The sequence below is a fragment of the Capricornis sumatraensis genome, chromosome 3, assembly GCF_032405125.1.
Source record: "Capricornis sumatraensis isolate serow.1 chromosome 3, serow.2, whole genome shotgun sequence".
Classification (NCBI taxonomy): domain Eukaryota; kingdom Metazoa; phylum Chordata; class Mammalia; order Artiodactyla; family Bovidae; genus Capricornis; species Capricornis sumatraensis.
In genome coordinates this window covers 7,732,165-7,750,803 of record NC_091071.1, presented here as the reverse complement: position 1 = coordinate 7,750,803, position 18,639 = coordinate 7,732,165, and the positions used below count along the sequence as shown (strand labels likewise).

General features: G+C 58.0%; 1 protein-coding gene across 3 annotated transcripts in view; it reads left to right on the top strand.

The window, feature by feature from the left end:
* DTX2 (deltex E3 ubiquitin ligase 2) overlaps positions 1 to 18,639 on the top strand; it is a 35,083-nt gene that overhangs the window by 8,897 nt on the left and 7,547 nt on the right. For 2 of the 3 annotated variants that reach the window (XM_068967129.1, XM_068967128.1), the window contains exons 2-5: positions 2,692 to 3,046; positions 5,619 to 6,255; positions 12,176 to 12,276; positions 17,779 to 17,919. In XM_068967129.1, the coding sequence (XP_068823230.1) occupies positions 2,779 to 3,046; positions 5,619 to 6,255; positions 12,176 to 12,276; positions 17,779 to 17,919 (1,147 nt within the window). In that variant the 5' untranslated portion in view covers positions 2,692 to 2,778. The remainder of the gene's footprint in view (positions 1 to 2,691; positions 3,047 to 5,618; positions 6,256 to 12,175; positions 12,277 to 17,778; positions 17,920 to 18,639) is intronic. The other variant, XM_068967130.1, reaches the window with a different exon arrangement.

The window sequence follows — 18,639 nt, the reverse complement described above, 5'->3', positions numbered from 1 at the left end:
GGATATGCGGTGAGGACGCACAGGAGGGTGGAGTCAGCATTTTCTGGCAAGCACCTGGTCGGAGGGCTCGGAAAGGGGCTCTGGCTGAGCCTGGGAAAATGGGCAAGTTTGCTGGGGGCTCAGATGCGGAGAGGATGGGACTCGGGACACGGGCAGCAGGGTCCACAGCTGGGAGGTGGGAATCGGCTCCAGATATTTTGGGACTTGCTGGGATTTGATGCAGCTGGACAAAAAGTGGAGGCCTTGTATTAGTGGGGACAGCGGCCGGTCACGGAGGGGCCGTGTGCTGGGTCTTTCTCATCTCTGGGTCTCCAGGACCCTGCCAGCCTGGACTGTGGTGTGCCTGCAGTCTGCAGCTCTAGCTGAGGTTCTCAAGCGGAATTCTCAGGCTGTTTGGCAGACTTCTCCAAGTCGGTTCACCTGGGGATGTGTGGACATGCTGGAGCATACCGCGTGTGCTGGTAACTGGGAGGCTCCCCCTCTGGCTGAAAACTGAGTGATGCCTGTCAGGAGGTGCTGGGGGAAAGTCTGGGCTCAGGAGTAATTGGCCCCGAAACCAGTCCTGTGATTTGTACCTGGATGTCGTTCCAGGGACCTCTAATTGCAGGCGCTGAGCTAATAAACCCTCCAGCCGTCTCAAGGGCATCCCGGGTCTGGTTCTTCAGGGTGGGAGGTGTGCATCTGTTGAAGTGGTTGCAGCTCAGGGGCACGCCTGGCTCCCCCAGGTGTGCTCAGAGTTATCTCTGGCCTGACTCGCCGCCCTGGGCCACCGCTCCTCCCCCAGACTTGAGGGGTAGGCAGGATGGGATGGAGGGGTCAGGGAAAGGGAGGGAGGCCCAGGCCTGTTGATACCTGCTGGTGCCTTAGCACACCTGTCCGTCTGAGTCTCTGAGGAGTGCACTTAGAGTAGAGGGTGGTGTGGCCGTGTCCACGGAAAGTCAGGCTGGGAGGGGCTGGCCACCTTCATCAAAAGACAGGTGGAGCACTGCGAGTAAGCGGGGTGTGGGCGCCAGAGCCCATGCCCCTTCCTTTCCACGTGCTGCCCCAGGTCTGCCTTCCTCGTGGGGCAGATGGTCTCAGCTTTCTTACGGAAACCCTGCTGGAGCGCAGTCTCGGGGACAGCAGCGGAAGCCCAGGGTCCCGGCCTCATTAGTGGCCATGTAAGCAAATTTCTGAAACTTCCGGGCCTCAGTTTCCTCCTCTGCTAAGTGGGAACAAAATTCGATGACTGTGCTTAAGGGGGTTGTGTGGGAACTGGAGCAGATCCCGTAACTGGGACCCTCTTGGCACCAGGGCCCTCCGTGGACGTCACAGCTGAAGGTGCTCATGGCTTGAGACGCAGCCTCCTCTTTCCCTCCCCTTCTTGCCCCCTCCTCTCCTCCCTAAGTGGGGCCTGAAAGCGGAGCTCGATGTAGAGCCCAGACTGAGCTTTCCCTGCTGAGAGAAAGGGCATGAGCTCGGGTTGATTTGGGTCTGCACTCTGCTGTCACTCAGCACTGTATGTGTGGCCTTCAGTAATGCCTTGACTTCTTGGAGCCTTAGTTTTCTGTCCATAAAGTGGGAGAAATACCGCCTTGACAGTGTTCCACTTAACTGAGACGAGTCCCTCTGGTGTTTGTCACTGAACGTCGGCCCCGTTCCCCTCGCACCCCTGGAGCTGGTGCTCTGGGCACTGCCACCCTGTGTGTCCACAGCCCCCCTCTCCTTCAGACACTTGCAGGCACAGGAATCGTCATCTGCTCCTGAATTCAGCTGTGCTCAGAGCTAATCCCTGTCAAACTCATGCTGCGTGACATGGCCCGTGCTGGGGCTGGTGATGGGGCTGTCGACAAGGCCGACTCGTGAGGTGTCTGCCATCTGAGGGGGACAGAAAGACCGGGACCGCCATCACCCCCGTATATATTCCATGGTGCCGTGCAAGAGAAGTTCATGCGACGGGTGGCCTGGGAAAACCCCGAATGATGCAGCTAGGCGGGAGTGACCGGGAGGAGGCCTTGGGAGATGGGTGTAAAGTCTCTGGAACTGGCCGCTGGTCAGCGAGGCACAGGAACCGGGGGTGGGGCTCAGAGAGGCCGGAGAGGGAGGACCTCGGTGCCCAGGGATTTGGATGTCTGTCTCAGGCTCCACGGTTAATGGTGTGGGAGCCCAGGGGGCCCTGGAGGCCTGGGTGGGGCTGGTACCCACCCCAGCTTTGAGTCCCTGCTCTGCCATTGACCCCGGGCTGCCCTTGAGCCCCTGGTCCTTTCTGAGACACAGCAGGTATTGTTTTGTATCTTAACAAACCTGCTTTGGAAACCGTGGCATCCCCACACAGGTGTAAAGCGTCCTCATGGCCCCAGTCCCCGAAGGATTTGAGGCAACTCGTGAAAATATGCTGTCAAAAGATACACTTAGTAGCTGGGCCAGAGGCAAAGTATTGGTAAAAGGACAGAAGCAGGGCTGCTGGTTAGCACTGAGAATTCAGTCACTGTGTCTTCCCAGACATATGTAGAGGCAAGAGCCCTGCTAGGTTGATACTGAATTCTTACTGGCTGCTTGAGCAGAGAGACAGGGCGAGGTATTTGGTTCACGAAGCTTTTAAGGTATTAGGGAAAAAGTGACTGGAAAAGCACGATCTTTTCCCTTCACCCAGACTGACCCGGGCAGTGCCACCATGAGTGTGGGTAACCGCTTGTCTGTCTTTTTTTACAGGTCTCCTGGCAGCACTGGGCAATGAACCTGAGACTCCAGCCCAGCGTGGTCTGAACCCGTTGGGGAAGTCGGGGAGTCCTGGGGAAGATGGCCATGGCCCCAAGCGCTTCCCTGGCTCAGGTGTACACCAGCCCGGTGGCAGTGGCCGTGTGGGAATGGCAGGATGGGCTGGGCACCTGGCACCCCTACAGCGCTGCCGTCTGCAGCTACATCGAGCAGCAGTTTGTGCAGCAGAAGGGCCAGCGCTTCGGACTGGGGAGCCTGGCCCACAGCATCCCCTTAGGCCAAGCCGACCCCTCGCTGGCTCCTTACATCATCGACCTCCCCAGCTGGACACAGTTCCGCCAGGACACTGGTAAGACCCTTCCTGCCTCTAGCATGTGTCTAGGTGTCTACTTCAGGCCGGGCATTGTGCTCTGTGTTCAGGTCACAGAGTTGACTCAGCGTCATCCTGCCTCTGAAATGCACAGGGTCAGGAGGCGATGCTGAGTGATAGCAGGTTCCACACAGTGTGTGAGGTACCGCGTTGTAGTACAGGGTGCCTTGAAACAGTGCAGAGGCCATCCCAGCCCCTTGCCCTTGCCCCCCAAAGCAGAACTGCCTGTAGAGATTCCAAGGTCTAGCAAGCAGCAGGCAAGCAGGCCAGCCAGCATGGGGGTGGCACACCGTGCTAGGGAAGAGGGCCTGGTGATGAATTCTGGCTCCTGAAGGACAGCTGTGTCTCCTGGGTGGTTACTCCACTCTCCTGTGCACTCATGTTTCTTTCCTATGTGAATATTAATAGTAGGGGCTTCCCTGGTGGCTCAGTGGTAAAGAATCCACCTGCAATGCAGGAGACCTGGGTTCAATCCCTGGGTCGGGAAGATCCCCGGGAGGAGGGCATGGCAACCCACTCCAGTGTCCTTGCGTAGAGAATTCTACGAATAGAGGAGCCTGGCAGGCTACGGTCCATGGGGTTGCAAAGAGTTGGACATGACTGAAGCGGCTGAGCAGCTACAGCAGCAGTGATCAGCGTTACCGAGAATGGGGCCGCCAGCTTCTTCCCAGAGCTGTGCCTGTCCCTCTAAATTAGTGGTTCTCAGCTGAGGGTGACTTTGTCTCCTGGTACACTGGGCAACGTGTGGGGACGTTTTTGACTGTCAGGACTGTGGGGTGGATAATACCAGCATCTAGTGAGTAGAGGCCTGCTGCTGCTAAGTTGCTTCAGTCGTGTCCGACTCTGCGTGACCCCAGAGACAGCAGCCCACCAGGCTCCCCCATCCCTGGGATTCTCCAGGCAAGAACACTGGAGTGGGTTGCCATTGCCTTCTCCAAGAACACTGGAGTGGGTTGCCATTGCCTTCTCCAATGCATGAAAGTGAAAAGTGAAAATGAAGTCGCTCAGTCGTGTCCGACTCAGCGACCCCATGGACTGCAGCCTACCAGGCTCCTCCATCCATGGGATTTTCCAGGCAAGAGTACTGGAGTGGGGGGCCATTGCCTTCTCCGAGAGGCCTGGGATGCTACAAAATAAACACCCTACAGCATTCAGGACTGGCACCACGACAAGGAACTGTTGGCCCAAAATGCACTGGTGCACAGCCTGAAGAATCCGGCTCTGATCCCATAGCAGCCTTCTCGGGGGTGTGAGGACTCAGGCTTCCAGGCAGCGGATGCAGATAAAAGTCCCAGCCCTCATGACATTTGCAGTCACCAAGAAAGACAGCGAGCAAGATAAATAATTCGTGACCCATGTATGGTTGGGTCAGTGAGTGTTTCTGTTTTTGAGGGTGTGTAAAGTGTAGGGAGAGGTTATTCTGAGCTTGCGTGGCCTGGTCACCAGGAAGAGCCAGGCACAGGCCAGGGGCAAGGGCAGCTTGTGCCGGGCTTTCTGTCCCTTGAAGGGACTTCAGCTTTTCTTCTGAAAGGAGGAGGCCAGGGAGGACTTGGGCAGAAGAGTGACGTCATCTGATTTGGGAGTTAAATGTATTGCTCTGGCTGCTGAGGTCAGGAGACCAGGTAGAGGGTAATCCCAGTGGTCATCTTTCAGCAAGTACTGTTGGAAGCATGGCCCAAATTGATTTTTCCCTTTTCTCCTTTCCGTAATCATGCAATTTGGTTTATTCATATAAGCTAACCACAGGTGTCTCCTAATAGTTGCTACCTGAGAAGTCCAAGGGAATCCACGTATATCCATGTAAGAAAAGTCTGTAAAAGTTAATGAGTTTCTGGGACTTCTCTGGCTGTCCAGTGGTTAAGACTCTGCGCTTCCACTTTGCAAGGGGTCACAGGTTTCATCCCTGGTGGGAGAACTAAGATCCCACGTGCCATGGGGCCCAAAAAAAAATTACAAAAAAAGTAAATGAGTTTCACAGAGTCTTAGAGACCTAAGAACTACTTGTGGCATAGTACATGGAAATAGGAAAGGTTTTCACTGATTGTCAGCTGCACCTAAACGTATGTGCTTAGAAGACTAGACAGGTAGGAATATATTGCAGTATATGAAGTGTGCTTTCCGCTCAGTGGTTGGATTATAGATGGTTTCATCTTCTTCAGACATTTTTGTTCTGGTTTCTTCAGTCAGCCCACACAGGTTTCACCTTTAGGAATGTTTTGAGAAGCCTCGTCAAGCCTGAGCCACAGCTGGTCTTTAAGCGTCCAGCGTCCCCTAGTCCCGCTGAGGAAGGCCAGTTACCCTCTGCCGCTTCATCCCTTTGGTCCGCAGTTTCTTTGCACAGAGAGTGCTCTCTACCTTTCATCCCAAATTTGGAGAGAGTCATCAGTGTCAGCCTTTAGGCCAGACAGCAGCATGACCCATGTATATAGACTGTGACCACATTATCTTATGTTGGCTGTAGGGAACAAAGAGAATTTTAAACCCCCCTGGTTTGAGGGTGGTGAGGGGCCGGCAGATGAGCTGTTGACGTGCGTCCCTCCGTTTAACACAGGCACCATGCGGGCCGTGCGGAGGCACCTGTTCCCGCAGCACTCAGCCCCTGGCCAGGGCGTCATCTGGGAGTGGCTGGGTGACGACAACTCCTGGACGGCCTACGAGGCCAGCGTCTGCGACTACCTGGAGCAGCAGGTGGCCCGGGGCAACCAGCTCGTGGACTTGGCGCCCCTGGGGTACAACTACACCGTCAACTATGCCACCCACACGCAGACCAACAAGACTTCCAGCTTCTGCCGGAGTGTGCGGCGCCAGGCGGGGCCCCCGTACCCGGTGACCACCATCATCGCCCCGCCAGGCCACACAGGCGTGGCCTGCTCTTGCCAACAGTGCCTCAGCGGTGGTACCACTGGCCCCGTGTCAGGCCGCTACCGCCACTCCATGACCAACCTCCCCGCCTACCCCGTCCCCCAGCCCCCCCACAGGACCGCCATTGTTTGGGGGACCCACCAGGCCTTTGCTCCGTACAACAAGCCCTCCCTCTCCGGGGCCAGGTCTGCGCCCAGGCTAAACACCACCAACCCCTGGGCCGGGGCGCCGTCCTCCCTGGGGAGCGCGCCCCTCTGCCGCTCCAGCCTCTCCCACCTGGCATTGCAGCACCAGCCCTCAGGACCGTCCGCCACCCGCGCAGCCAGGTATCTTGTGTTCCTGATGGCTGTTGTGTCCAGCCATGTGCTTTGTCAGGGCCTTGGGTTTCCGCCCTTGTTTGGCTGGGAAGGCTCCCCCAGTGCCGGGAAGATCTGGCGCCTGCCTCCTTGGTGGTCCCCACTACTTCCTCAGGTCCTCTGCGTGTGTCACATGGTGCCAGGGGACCATGGCCACCCGCAGCCTTGTGTCCCCCCCAACCTCCACGACCTCTGGCGCGTGAGTGCTGGTAGTTGCCACATGGGTTAACGCCCAGTGATCTGTTCGTTGGCGCAGGAGAATCAGGCTCTCTGAGCAGTTAGATCCTTTGGCTTTGCGTGTGTGCCCCAGCTGGGTACACGAGGACGTTTCACTGACTCCCGCTGTGTGCCCGGCCCTGAAATCACAGACACAGAAGGGCCAGTCCTCTCCCCAAGCCCAGTGGGGAAGGCTGGAGCCCAGTTTTGGTGTTTAACAATTGGTTGAGGAAAGAGCAAAAAGCTGAGCGTGTGGGGTGGCAGCAGGTGATGTAGGCTGGCTGCTGTGCTGGCCCCTGGGGTACAGTCGGGTCCCTAGGGCACCCTGAGAAAGTGAGGAAATGGGCCCCATCTAAGTTAGGTGACACTTCAAAGTGGGAAAACCCTGGAGTGGCCAGTGGTGGATGCTTCTGGGATGCTCAGACCCCTGTCCCTGACCAAGGGCCTCAGCGTTGATCATTATTGAGAGTCTGGGGCCTGCAGAACGTTTTGAGGATTCACAGTGGTGGGCGGGATGGGGGCAGATTTCTGAGAGAGGGTGGCCTCAGCAGGCGGTGACTGGACATGGGGACCTGTGGCTGCCCCATTCCCCGGAAAGTCAGCATCTTGGTGCCACCTCGCTCACCCATCCCAGCCCTCCTGACCACGAGGAGGGCCAAAGCTTCCCAGTGTGAGACCTCCTTGGCAGCTTCTGGGGCCTCTAGTGTTTTTTCCAGAGGACCCATCCGGCTTTGATAAGACAGTGACAGCTTCACTCACTGAGCACCCGTTACAGCCAGGCTCAGTTTCCCTGGATCCTCCCAACGGCCTGTGGTGGGTGATGTCCCCAGATTCCAGGGGAGCATGTTGAGGCTGGCGGGGTTGGCAGCACAGCCAGGACGTGGCAGAGCTGGGCTCAAACCCAGGCCCCTTGCGGGACACGTGGGGCATGTGGAGCTCTGAAAGCCATTTGAAAGACGGAGTGAGAGAAAGACAGGGCGTCCTGATGGGTGCGTGCAGAGGCTGCCGGAGCAGAGAAGAGGGTGGGCCCACTGGGTCCCGGTGTCTTCCTGCACGTCTTTTCCTTTCTGAAGTTGGGGCTCATGGATCTGAGGTCTTTCTGGGAATTGGAAGCATGGGTAAGGCTTGGGCCTTCTCCAGAGACCATAAGCATGCTGGGCTCTGTGCCAACCTAGTCCTTCCCAGTGCCCTGTGAGACCCCTTCCAGTACGTGGGTCAGTCTATTTTAGAGAAAAACACGTCATATCTGCCAGCCCAGAAGGGTTATCACTAAGGGTGAAGCCACTTTTACGACTCTGTCAGCTTTGCCTAGCCTCCTGGGGCTTGTGTGCTGATGCATTAACTGAGGCAGGTTTCTAGAAGGTTCTAGAGCTGGGATTCTGGGAGGAGCCAGGCGACCACTTGGGCTTTGTTGCTTTCTTCTGGCACGGGGCTCCCATTGGTCTCCCCTGAGATTTCTCTGGAGTCTCCCCTCCCCAGCCTGAGGGCCCCGTCCAGGCAGGTTGCAGAAGGGAAGGCTGCGGGGCCAGGTAGCCTCACCTCTGCTGCTTGGTCGTGCGTGCTGCTGCTTGCCTTGCCACCCTGCCTTGTAAACCAGGTGGGAACTGGGCCAGCCAGCTCTGGTAGGGGAAGCAGGGTCAGAGGGGCCTGCCTCCTGACGGGGGGTTCACTTTGACCTCCTGGACCATCCCTTCAGGAGCGGGGAGGGGCGTCTTTCACTGGCAGGGGTCAGTCTTCCCCATCTAACTTGTGTGGCCCTCTATAGTCAGCTGTCTCGAACAGCTGTTGTAGAGCCAGAGGGGGTCTGATTAATCCCTGACCTCTTCACCCAGCCGGGCTGGGAGGATTTGAAAACACTCGGCACCTCAGTTCTCCAGCGGCTGTGGTGCAGCTTCTCCAGGCCGAGCGAACATCAGCAGCATCAGCTTAAAGTCACCAGGTGTGAGGAGGGGAAGGCGATGGGGTGGGCAGCGGCACGGACTGGGGAAACCTGGGAACCAGCAGCGTTTACTGGTAGCCCCTGGGAAGGACCTGTGAGTGAGCGAAATGAAAATTTGTGGAGCCCCTGTGGGTTCTCTTTTTGGAACCCATGTAGTTTCAAATCCCTTCCTGCTCAATCTGGGTAAACCCTCGGCTGACGGACCCGCCTCGTGCCCCAGGAGCCTTTCTCTGAGTGAGTAATCCATCGGGAAGACACGTGCTTTGTCACTGAGCCTCCGGGTTTAAGTAAATTTCCTGGTAGCTGAAGTTTATCCCTTTAAGCACCAAGACTTGTGTTTCAGTGATGTTGGATGGAAGACTTTCCAAAATGTGTCACGCACACGTTGTTTAATAGCGGGTGTGCCGTTGTTTAATAGAGGTGTTAGCTCTCTGCTGACTCGGGGCGGTGATTACGAGCAGCCCTCTGTTGCAGCTTCACTGTAGCGAGGCCTCGGGGGTCTTTGCCCCTGCACTCACCCGGCCTAGGAAAATGGCTCTCATTTTCGTCCATCTACTCCATTTTTGTCGCTGCTGTTCTCCCAGCCTCGGAAAGTTGCACCCTGCTCCCTCCTGCTGTCAGTCAGGCTCTTTAAACTTGTGGGATTGGGGTCCTGGACTCCAGCGGGACCTGACTCCTGACTCACTCACTGTGAGCCCTCGGCTCAGCTCTGTTCTCTCTCTACGTCTCTCTTTTCCCCTTTTAAAATTACCAAGTTGGCCAGGGCAGTTGCAGAAGTTTCCCTTTGCTCCGACAGGGCTGTGTTGGTCAGGATTTGGTGAGGGCCCCACAACTCTTCAGAACTGCCTCACTCCACTGGGACCTGGGACACAGCGGGCGTTTGGATCATACTGCACACTGAGCCTGGCAGCCACCCAGGGGGCCTTGGGGGATGATTCTCATGTTACAGAGAGAGAAAGTAAAGCTCAGAAAGGGGACTCGACGTGCCCCGCAGTGGCCGCTGGCAGTGGGGTCCCCAGGCTCTGTCTGCACCTTAAGCACCTTGTACCGCACGTGCTCAGAGGGTCCCCCATGAGGAGCTGGAGGGAGGCTTTGCATGCCTTGCTCTCCTGCCTCCTAGCTCTGCCCCTTGTCCAGGACTATCCAATCCTGTCTGAGTAGAAGATGAGAATCTGTCTGTGTTCTCACCTCCACTTGGAAGCTCCTAGAGATGGTTTCTCAGATGGGAAAGGCAGGGAGGGCTTAGTAGGTAGACCCAGGAACCCAACAGGCAGGCAGGAGGCTGACAGGAAGGAATTCTCAGAAGGGCACTTCATGGGCAAACGGTGCCCACAGCAGGGAACATTCTCAGTCTGAGCTCTTAGCAGACAGTGTGGGGGGATCTGTGACCTCCGAGGCTCTGTCTGCCCCTCAGAGTCCCCATCGTGGGAACCGCTGGGTCCTTTCTCTGTCCCTTCTGATCACAGCAGAGAAACGTATGGGGGAGGAGCTGGGGAAAGTCACAGGGGCAGTGACACCGGGAAACCCCTAGGCAGATGGAACTTCGACGGTTCCTGGTCCCACTTCCCTGGTGAGCTGCCTGTTGGACGCCTTCCTGCCTGTCTGCTTTCTGCTCTCATTCTTGTGGTAGAAGCTGAGCCTCGGCCTTCTCTCTCAGATACGGGCCTCTCACCGGCAAGGGGAGACCCCGCTGCCCTGGCCCTGCTGGGCCTGTGGTGCCCAGCCCGCTGGGTTGCCCCTTGGAGCAGCAGAGCCAGGCTTTGGCTCTCCCGCTTCCTGGCCCATTGCTCCCTGTTGAGTTGGCTTAGGAAGTGAAGGACGCCTCCAAGGACTGTATCTTCTCCAAGTCGTTCACTTCTAGAACCTGAGAACTGAAGAAACACACTGAGGAAGGGGGTGGGGTGTGGCTTCAAGTTAAACAGCTTAGTGGGGCCAAAGCCTTAGCCGGGTGTCCTGCACCCCCAGCTCTTCCCCCACCTCTTTAGCAGAGCATCCAGGCCCAGTTCCATTGCCCCCTGGGGCTGACGGTAGACATGGGCAGCAGGAAGCGTGAAGTCCAGAAGTGAAAACCAGTAGCAGCCAGTTTGAGATTTTCTGATGTGGACCAGAACCAGCCAGCTCCCTGTTGCGTACACCAGCGGCATCTGTGCCCCGAGGCTGGCGATAGGCAGGGGGCTGGAGGAGCTCCCAGAAGCATTTGCCACCAGCAGGTGGCTGCTGGGCTGTTGGCCGTTGTGAGGGAAGCACAGCAGGCTGGAGGCGTCCATCGTTTCCTGAGCACCTTTCCAGCTCCTGGCTGTGGCCTGAGCCCAGTGAACCCAGGCCCTGTCCTGGGGGAGCTCCAGTTAGGGACTGTGGACCCTTTGTCTTGTATTATCTTGAACATGAGCAGGGCTGGAGGACACAGTCACTGGGACGAGGAGGGAGTAGCAGGCATCTCGGGCCATCTGTATCAGCCGTCTCCAGTATGGGGCTCCCACAACCCATACTGGCATGGATTTATTACCATTTAAAAATATAATGGCTTCCCTGATGGTCTAGTGGCTAAGACCCTGAGCCCCCAGTGCAAGGGTCCCTGGTTCAATCCCTGGTCGGGGAGCTAGATCCCACATGCTGCAACTAAGACCTAGTACAGTCAAATCAATCAACAAATATTTTAAAAATGAAAAAATAGAAATATAATCACACACACACACATACACATATATATATATATAATGGCTTAAAGCCAAGTGAGAGAGTTGGAATTAGTCACTGTGGGAAGCAAGACCTTCATTAAAAAAATTTTTTTCCTTTATTTTAAACTAATTTTGGATTTACAGGAAAGTTACAAAAATAGTGGTGTTTCCATCTCTCTCTCACTTGACTTCTTTTGTTAACACCTTTCATGATAACTGTATTGCAGTTGCCAGAACCAAAGACTCATCACTGGTGTGGGACTATTAGCTAAGGACTTTCCCGATTTTCATCAGTTTTTTCTGTGGTGTTCTCTTCTTGGTCCATGAACACACTCTCCATCCAGTTGGCATTCCTCCTCTCTTCCTCTGGATAAAACCACTCCTCAGTCTTACTTCATCTTCCATAACCTTGACACTTTGGAAGAGTCACTTTTGTCAAATGGTCTTAATTTGGTTTCATCAAATGTTTTCTCATGATTAGACTGAGGTTATGCTGTTTTGGCAGAAACCACAAAAAGGGTGTTAATTTCTTTCTCAGAACATCTTTTCTTGGAGTTCCTGATGATGTTTGGCCCGTTACTGTAGTGGTGGTGGTCTTGACCACTAGGAGTGGTTTCTGTTGGACTTCCGCTCTGGGTACCGCAGAGTCCTCATTTCAGTGATTTGTCTTCAGAGTCTTGTCCAGGAGAGCACTTTGCGGCAGCCAGCGCTTCGTTCTCCATACCGCGTGAGAAGACGAGTCTTGTCCCCAGCCGTGCTCTTCCCTGCCCAGTGTCCCGCCCCTGCCCAGTGCCCCACCTGGAGTCTGACTTTCATTGGTTGATTTTCACGGAGGAAATGCTTTCGAGAGTCATGACCATCAGACCTCTTCACCCGTCCTTTGAGATATTCTTCGTCGGGATCTTCCCTCTTAAAAACCAGAAGCCCTCAGCGCACAGAGGCCTCTGCGGGGAAGTGAGACCACAAAGGGGCCTTGGCAGCGCCAGTGTCTTCCTCACTGGCTGTTTCTGCAAGGTCAGCTCCTCACATTGAGCTCTGTCCCCTTCTTCTCCCCAAGTGCCTCCCTGCCCAGCGGTCCAGCGAGCAGCCCCCAGAGCGTCCCCGCCACGGTGCCCATGAAGATGCCGAAGCCCAGCCGGGTCCAGCAAGCCCTCGCAGGTAGGCAGGTGGTCTCCGGTCCGGACATGTCTGCCAGGGGTGGGACTTGAGGGCAGGGAATGTGTGGGGAGGGGGTCTTCTGACCCTCTGTGTTCTTGTGGAAACCCACAGGGGCTCCTTGGGGGACAGCGCCTTTTTCACTGATGGTGACCCGCCCCCTGTGAGTGAGCCTGGGTGCCCCCTCATTTGTCTCAGTGTTGAGGGGATCATACCTGATGATGGTGGGTGCCCAGTGCTGACTTTCTCCATCTTTTACATTTTCACATCACCTTGGGTTATGGTTCAGGAGTTGCTTTTCTGTTCTGACATGCTTTAGGCATTTCCCTACAGGGCCGCTTTGGGGAGTTCCTCCAACTTTTTTGGCTGGAGTTCATGTTTTGAGCAAGTGGCTTTTGTGTCTCACTAGGTCGTTTGTTAACCCTGCCCCTTTGAACTGTTTTCAGAATCCCTTCTGTGGGTGATGGGAAGCCACTGAGAGCTGTTTCTTAACTTAGGGGGAATGTAAGCTATGGCATGAAGGTGCACCGAGGCGTCTGGTGAGCCGCCATCATTTAGAGGCGGAGGCCGGGGTGGGGAGCTAGCCAGTCCGAGTGCTGGGTGAGTCACTGTGATAGCACAGGCGGGTTGGAGGGGCCCAGGCTGGAGGCGGAGCGGCCCTGTGGACCCAGGCTTCGTGCCCCAGGCCAGCTGACCACTGACTAGGGCTGTGGCAGTGGATGGTGGTAAGGGTTTCTGACTCAGTGATTGGACTGGTTGTGAGATGGAAGGAATAGAATGAGGCCTGGTGTGTGCTGCCGACAGAGAAGTCCTTGTGACTAAGGAGGCGACTCATTTCATCCCAATAGCAGCTCTGTGGGGGAGGAACTTTGATTCTCATTTTACATTTGAGGAAACTGATGCACTAAGAATTCCAGAAACCTCCCAAGGCCAGGCAGCCTGTCCTGGACAGAGTGGGATTCAGCCCCAGGCGTTCTTGGCCTCAGAATCTGGGCTCTTCGCTATGACACTCTGCTGCTCCCAAGTCTGGTGGGTTCATGGCTGTGGCTGTGGCCGGTGGAGCTGTCCTGGAGGCAGGGGGATTTGGATGGGCAGCTCAGAAGAGCAGTGTGAGGTGGAGTAGGGGGGTGTCTGCCCACCCAGGAGTGTGCGAGCTTACAGAGACTGGGTGGACCACCAGGAAGAAGAGCACTTGAAGGACACGGAAGGACCAGTCAGAGATGTAGTGGAGATAAGAGAGTAGGGCCAGGAAGGACCCAGGAGGGGACATGCTGCCCAGCAAGCCCTCTGGAACACACACACCTGCTCAGCCATCAGCCCTCTGGTGGGGCAGACAGAACAGCGAGCAAAGATGACTAGATAGTTCCTGCCCAGTTTAGGTCTTCTTGTGGCATCACATAGCCCAGGCACTTCAGGTGTGTGTGTGTGTGTGTGTGTGTGTGTGTGTGTGCGCGCGTGCACATGCACGCGCACGTGCATACACATACTGCTGGAGAAAGGTTGCGGGAGCAAGCCCAGCTTGCAGGTGCCCAGCCCCGTGTGTGTGTGTGTGTGCGCGCAGCGCGCGTGCGTGTGTGTGCATGAGCACGCGCACACATGTACTGCTGGAGAGAGGTTGTGGGAGCAAGCCTGGCCTGCAGGTGCCCAGCCCCGTGTGTGTGTGTGTGTGCGTGTGTGTGTGTGTGCGCGCGCGCACGCGCGTGTGCGCACATACACATACTGCTGGAGAGAGGTTGCGGGAGCAAGCCTGGCCTGCAGGTGCCCAGCCCTGTGTGTGTGTGTGTGTGTGTGCGTGCGTGTGTGTGTGTGCGTGCGTGCGCATGCACGCGCACGTGCATACACATACTGCTGGAGAAAGGTTGCGGGAGCAAGCCCAGCTTGCAGGTGCCCAGCCCCGTGTGTGTGTGTGTGTGTGTGCGTGCGCGTGCGTGTGTGTGCATGAGCACGCGCACACATGTACTGCTGGAGAGAGGTTGTGGGAGCAAGCCTGGCCTGCAGGTGCCCAGCCCCGTGTGTGTGTGTGTGTGCGTGTGTGTGTGTGTGCGCGCGTGCGCACGCGCGTGTGCGCACATACACATACTGCTGGAGAGAGGTTGCGGGAGCAAGCCTGGCCTGCAGGTGCCCAGCCCTGTGTGTGTGTGTGTGTGTGTGTGTGTGTGCGCGCGCGCACGCGCGTGTGCGCACATACACATACTGCTGGAGAGAGGTTGCGGGAGCAAGCCTGGCCTGCAGGTGCCCAGCCCTGTGTGTGTGTGTGTGTGTGTGTGTGTGCGCGCGTGCACGCGCGTGTGCGCACATACACATACTGCTGGAGAGAGGTTGCGGGAGCAAGCCTGGCCTGCAGGTGCCCAGCCCTGTGTGTGTGTGTGTGTGTGTGTGTGTGTGTGCGCGCGCGCACGCGCGTGTGCGCACATACACATACTGCTGGAGAGAGGTTGCAGGAGCAAGCCCGGCCTGCAGGTGCCCAGCCCCGTGTGTGTGTGTGTGTGTCCGTGCACACACGCACATACACGTACTGCTGGAGAGAGGTTGTGGGAGCAAGCCCGGCCTGCAGGTGCCCAGCCCCATTCAGCTCTGCGGTCGCTGAGGGCCTAATGCCAGCGTGGTTGCCTCTGCCCGCAGCTTGGCAGTGGCCGGGGTGCTGAGGAGCTCTCGAGGCCGGGGCCCTCTCTTGGCCTTGTTCTCTGTATCCCCACCACCTTTGCGCTCAGAGCCATCCTGGAGGTGTTTCAACCTCCCATTTGCTTGTCAGGGAGACAGACCCCGAAGCTCAGGAGTGGCTCCTGGCGAGGAAAGAGCAGACAAATCTGGCCGAACGCCGCCTGCCCTGAACGCAGGGCTCTGGCTCGCGCTGTGGCTGGGGCGGCTGTGTGGGGCGCCAGGGGACCAGGGACCCCGGCCCATCCCCAGGAAGCAGGGGCTGGAGAGACGTCTCAGCTGGGCAGTGGTTGTGGATTTGGTCATGGATCTGGGAGCGCTCGTGCTGCACTGAGGTGAGCACCTGGGCGCGGGGGTTCTCAGGCAGGCTCCTGGCCAGCGGCCGTGCTGCCGAAGGGCTGCGTGTGCCCTGCGCTGGAGGAGGGGCCGCCTCCCCGTCTGCCAGGTGCCTCGGGAGATGGCTTCACTGCCTGCCGCCTGGCCAGGGCCCCTTCCTCAGGCCGGGGCCAGACTCCCAACCAGCAAGGGAGGAGGAGTGTCTGCATTTTACGCTGCCAGGACCTGCCAAGGCCTGTCAGCCCCGGGGAAGGGGTAACAACCTCAAAGCCAGGTTAGTAAGGCCAGGGCAGGAGGAGGGTAGGCTGGCACCTTAGCCCAGTCACTAGACGAAAGGCCAATGCTGAGTGTCAGAAAAGGGGTGTTCACACGTCTGACCGGGTATGGGACCTGCCGGGGGCTCTAGCAGACCAAGATGAGAGCAGGAAAAGCTGTGCTTGTCCGCCCTGTTACAGTTGTTTGGGGATGTTAGGAGTTTGGGGGGCTGCATCCCTGAGCCCCGGCTCTTGGGGAAGTTGTGATGGCCCCTTGTGGCCCTCCCCCCATCCTCTCCACTGGATGCCGCATTTGTGATGTGTTGGCTGCGGGATGACCCTCACACTTTTTCACAAGAAGGCAGACCGGCAGAGCTAGGGCTGCTTTTCTGCAGGCGTGTGAACTGAGACTCACTGTCTGTGGCTGGAATGAGGAAGAGCGGGTCCTTCGTTAGAAACAGCAGCAGCACTGTCCACGCTGGCCTCTCGCGGGGCTGATGGCGTGGCCTCAGGGATGTCTGCTCCCCAGCAGGCAGAGGCTGGGTCTCCCCTGTGACCAGGGAAGACAGTCACGAAGACAGAAGCCCACGTTACGTCTGGTGCTGAGAATGGAGCGGAGTGGAGGAGATGACCTGGAGGGGAACGTGGCCATTCTAGATGGGTGGTCAAGGAGGGGCAGCTGGGAGAGGGGTCTGGTTGATGGCAGGGTCTGGTTGCTTCTGGGGGAGTAAATCACAGTCAGCACACACAACTCCTGGGTTCCCGCCAGGAACTGCTCTCTTTCCGTCTGTCTGCACCGCATGCCTGCTGGTCATCCAGGCCACCCAATGTTTAGCTCCCAAGGGAGCCGCATTGGAGCCCAGGAACAACCTTGGGATGCTGTGGCATTGCACTGCCTGCTGAACAAGTGCCCAGCTTCCAGACTCGGTGTTCTGATGGGCACTCTGGTGTCTCCTGTGGAGCCGCCAGCACAGTGCGCCCAGCGCTACCTGGGCCGCCAGCCTCTGCTGCTGTCCTGTGCTGGGCGCGTGGGCTCTGCTGAGAACCTCTGTTCTCCAGCGGGGGCCATGGTGGGGCCTGATGGAGCACTGGGCCAGCTCTCCTCTGGCTGCTCGGGATCGCCCCTGGAGAGGGCAGTGGGCCCGCCTGCCCTGTCCACGGTGCCCAGACCGCAGGCCAGATTCTGAACACCTGTTAGCTCCCTAAGGGGGTGGCGGGGGGCAAGCCCAGAGCCCCTCTCTGGGGCAGGAGGTGCTCCAGGGACGGGGAGGGGAGGGTGGAGGCTGCTGTGGACTGCAGGGCAGCCGAGAGCATGGCAGGAGTGGTGCCTCCAGCAGGAGGACGTGTCCGGTTCCAGGTCCTCCGGGAGCACGGGGCAGGGTCAGCTAGCGCGCGGGTGGAGCACCAGGCTGAGTGGGGCGTCCGCCCTGCAGGCATTGGGGAAGGAGTGACAAGATTGGATAGTCCATTAGGGGTGGCTGCCTGCTGCCGCTTCTCCCGCTGTGGGCCGCCCCTGTGCTCCCGCCACAGCCAGAGGAGCTGTCTGAGCCTCGGCTGAGGGGACCGGAGAAGGGAGCTCTGGCCTGGGGCCGTAGCTGCTCCCGAGGAGCGGTCCCAGGGGCCATGGGGACACCTCGGTGAGGAGGCAGGCCCTGGGGCAAGATTCCTGCCTGTTTCCCCCAGTGATGGCTCTGAAGGCACCTAGACAGGCCGGGTGGTGCATGGAGAACAGGCAGCACCCTGTGGGGGGCCAGGCGACCGGGGGCTGCGGGGGCTCGGCCAAGGGGGCACAGAGGGAGGCCCGCGAGCTCCGGACCATCCGCGTTTCCATGGCTTGGCTGCACCCTGCTGTTGTTGCCCTCTGCTCTCCTTCCTCGCGCTGGCATGGAGAGGCGCCCCCCCGCAGAACCGCTCTGGATGCGTCTTGGGGTGGCGTTCTGCCCTCTGCCCTCCTGAAGCTACGGCCTCCCCACCTGCATGCTCCGAGCACAGGCTGATGGGGTGCTTGTTCAGACCCTCCTGGAACTTGGAGCCGGGGCTCTCACGAGCCGGCATTTCACTGATTGCTGAGCTCAGCCCTGCTGGTCTGGGTGGGCCCTGGCAGCCTCGAGCAGCTGGATTCCCCAGGGAGATGGGTGAGTCCTGACGGCCATCGACAGTGCCACCTGGGCGCAGCCGGGGTTTGTGGCAGTCACGAGCCGGACGGCTCCTTCTAACGTTTCTCCCCTCTGCATGTCTGATCTCGCACCCCGTGTAGGCATGACGAGTATTCTGATGTCAGCCATTGGACTCCCTGTGTGTCTTAGCTGCGCACCCCAGCCCGCCAGCCCTCCCGCCTCCTGTCTGGCCTCTAAAAGTCACAGCTCAGTTAAGAGATTGAGGAAAATGTCCATGAAAGGTAGTTCCTGCTCACAAATACTCTCTGGCCTCTGCTCAGCCTCCTCCGAGTCTCGCTGCCTCTGACTCTTCCCGTACCCGCCGCTCTCCTCTGACCACCTCAGCCCTTCGCCCTCCCCTCGCCTGCGGGTGGTGATGGGCTCAGTGGCCCGCGCTGCCATCGGCAGCAAGCCTGGCCCCTGGGAATCCACTCCCCTCTGAGACCCAGAGTTCAGTGCTGCAGTGGAAGCGTGAGGGGCCTGTGCTTGAAGACTCAGTGACTGTAAACACAAGTTCGAGGCAAGACGAGGCTCAGGAGGGGGGACAGCTCTGTCCCTTCCACTGGGGCCACTGTGTGTCTCAGGAGGGGTCAGCCCACGTGGGGCTGCTTCAGAGGGGTCCCCAACAACCATGCCATTCCTGTCACATGGCTAGGGGAGAAGGGGTTTCAGAACTGTTACAAGGTGCTGTGTGAGTCAGACAAGAATTCAAGAGGAGGGGCTGCTGCATAGTAAGTTCTGCGCCTGTCATTTCCAAACTGTGGCTCTGCTGCCATCACTGGGCCAGACAAGTGACTGCTTCGGGGACCTTCCGGATGGCGTGAGCAGGGCTTTGGCCCCGCCAGTCCTGGGTTTGCAGCGCTCGCTCACCAGCTTTGTGATCTCATGCCAGCTTCCCCATTCATGAGCAGTGGGCCTCCTACCCGGCAGACCGGTTGTGGGAGGAAGAGGAAATAAACGCG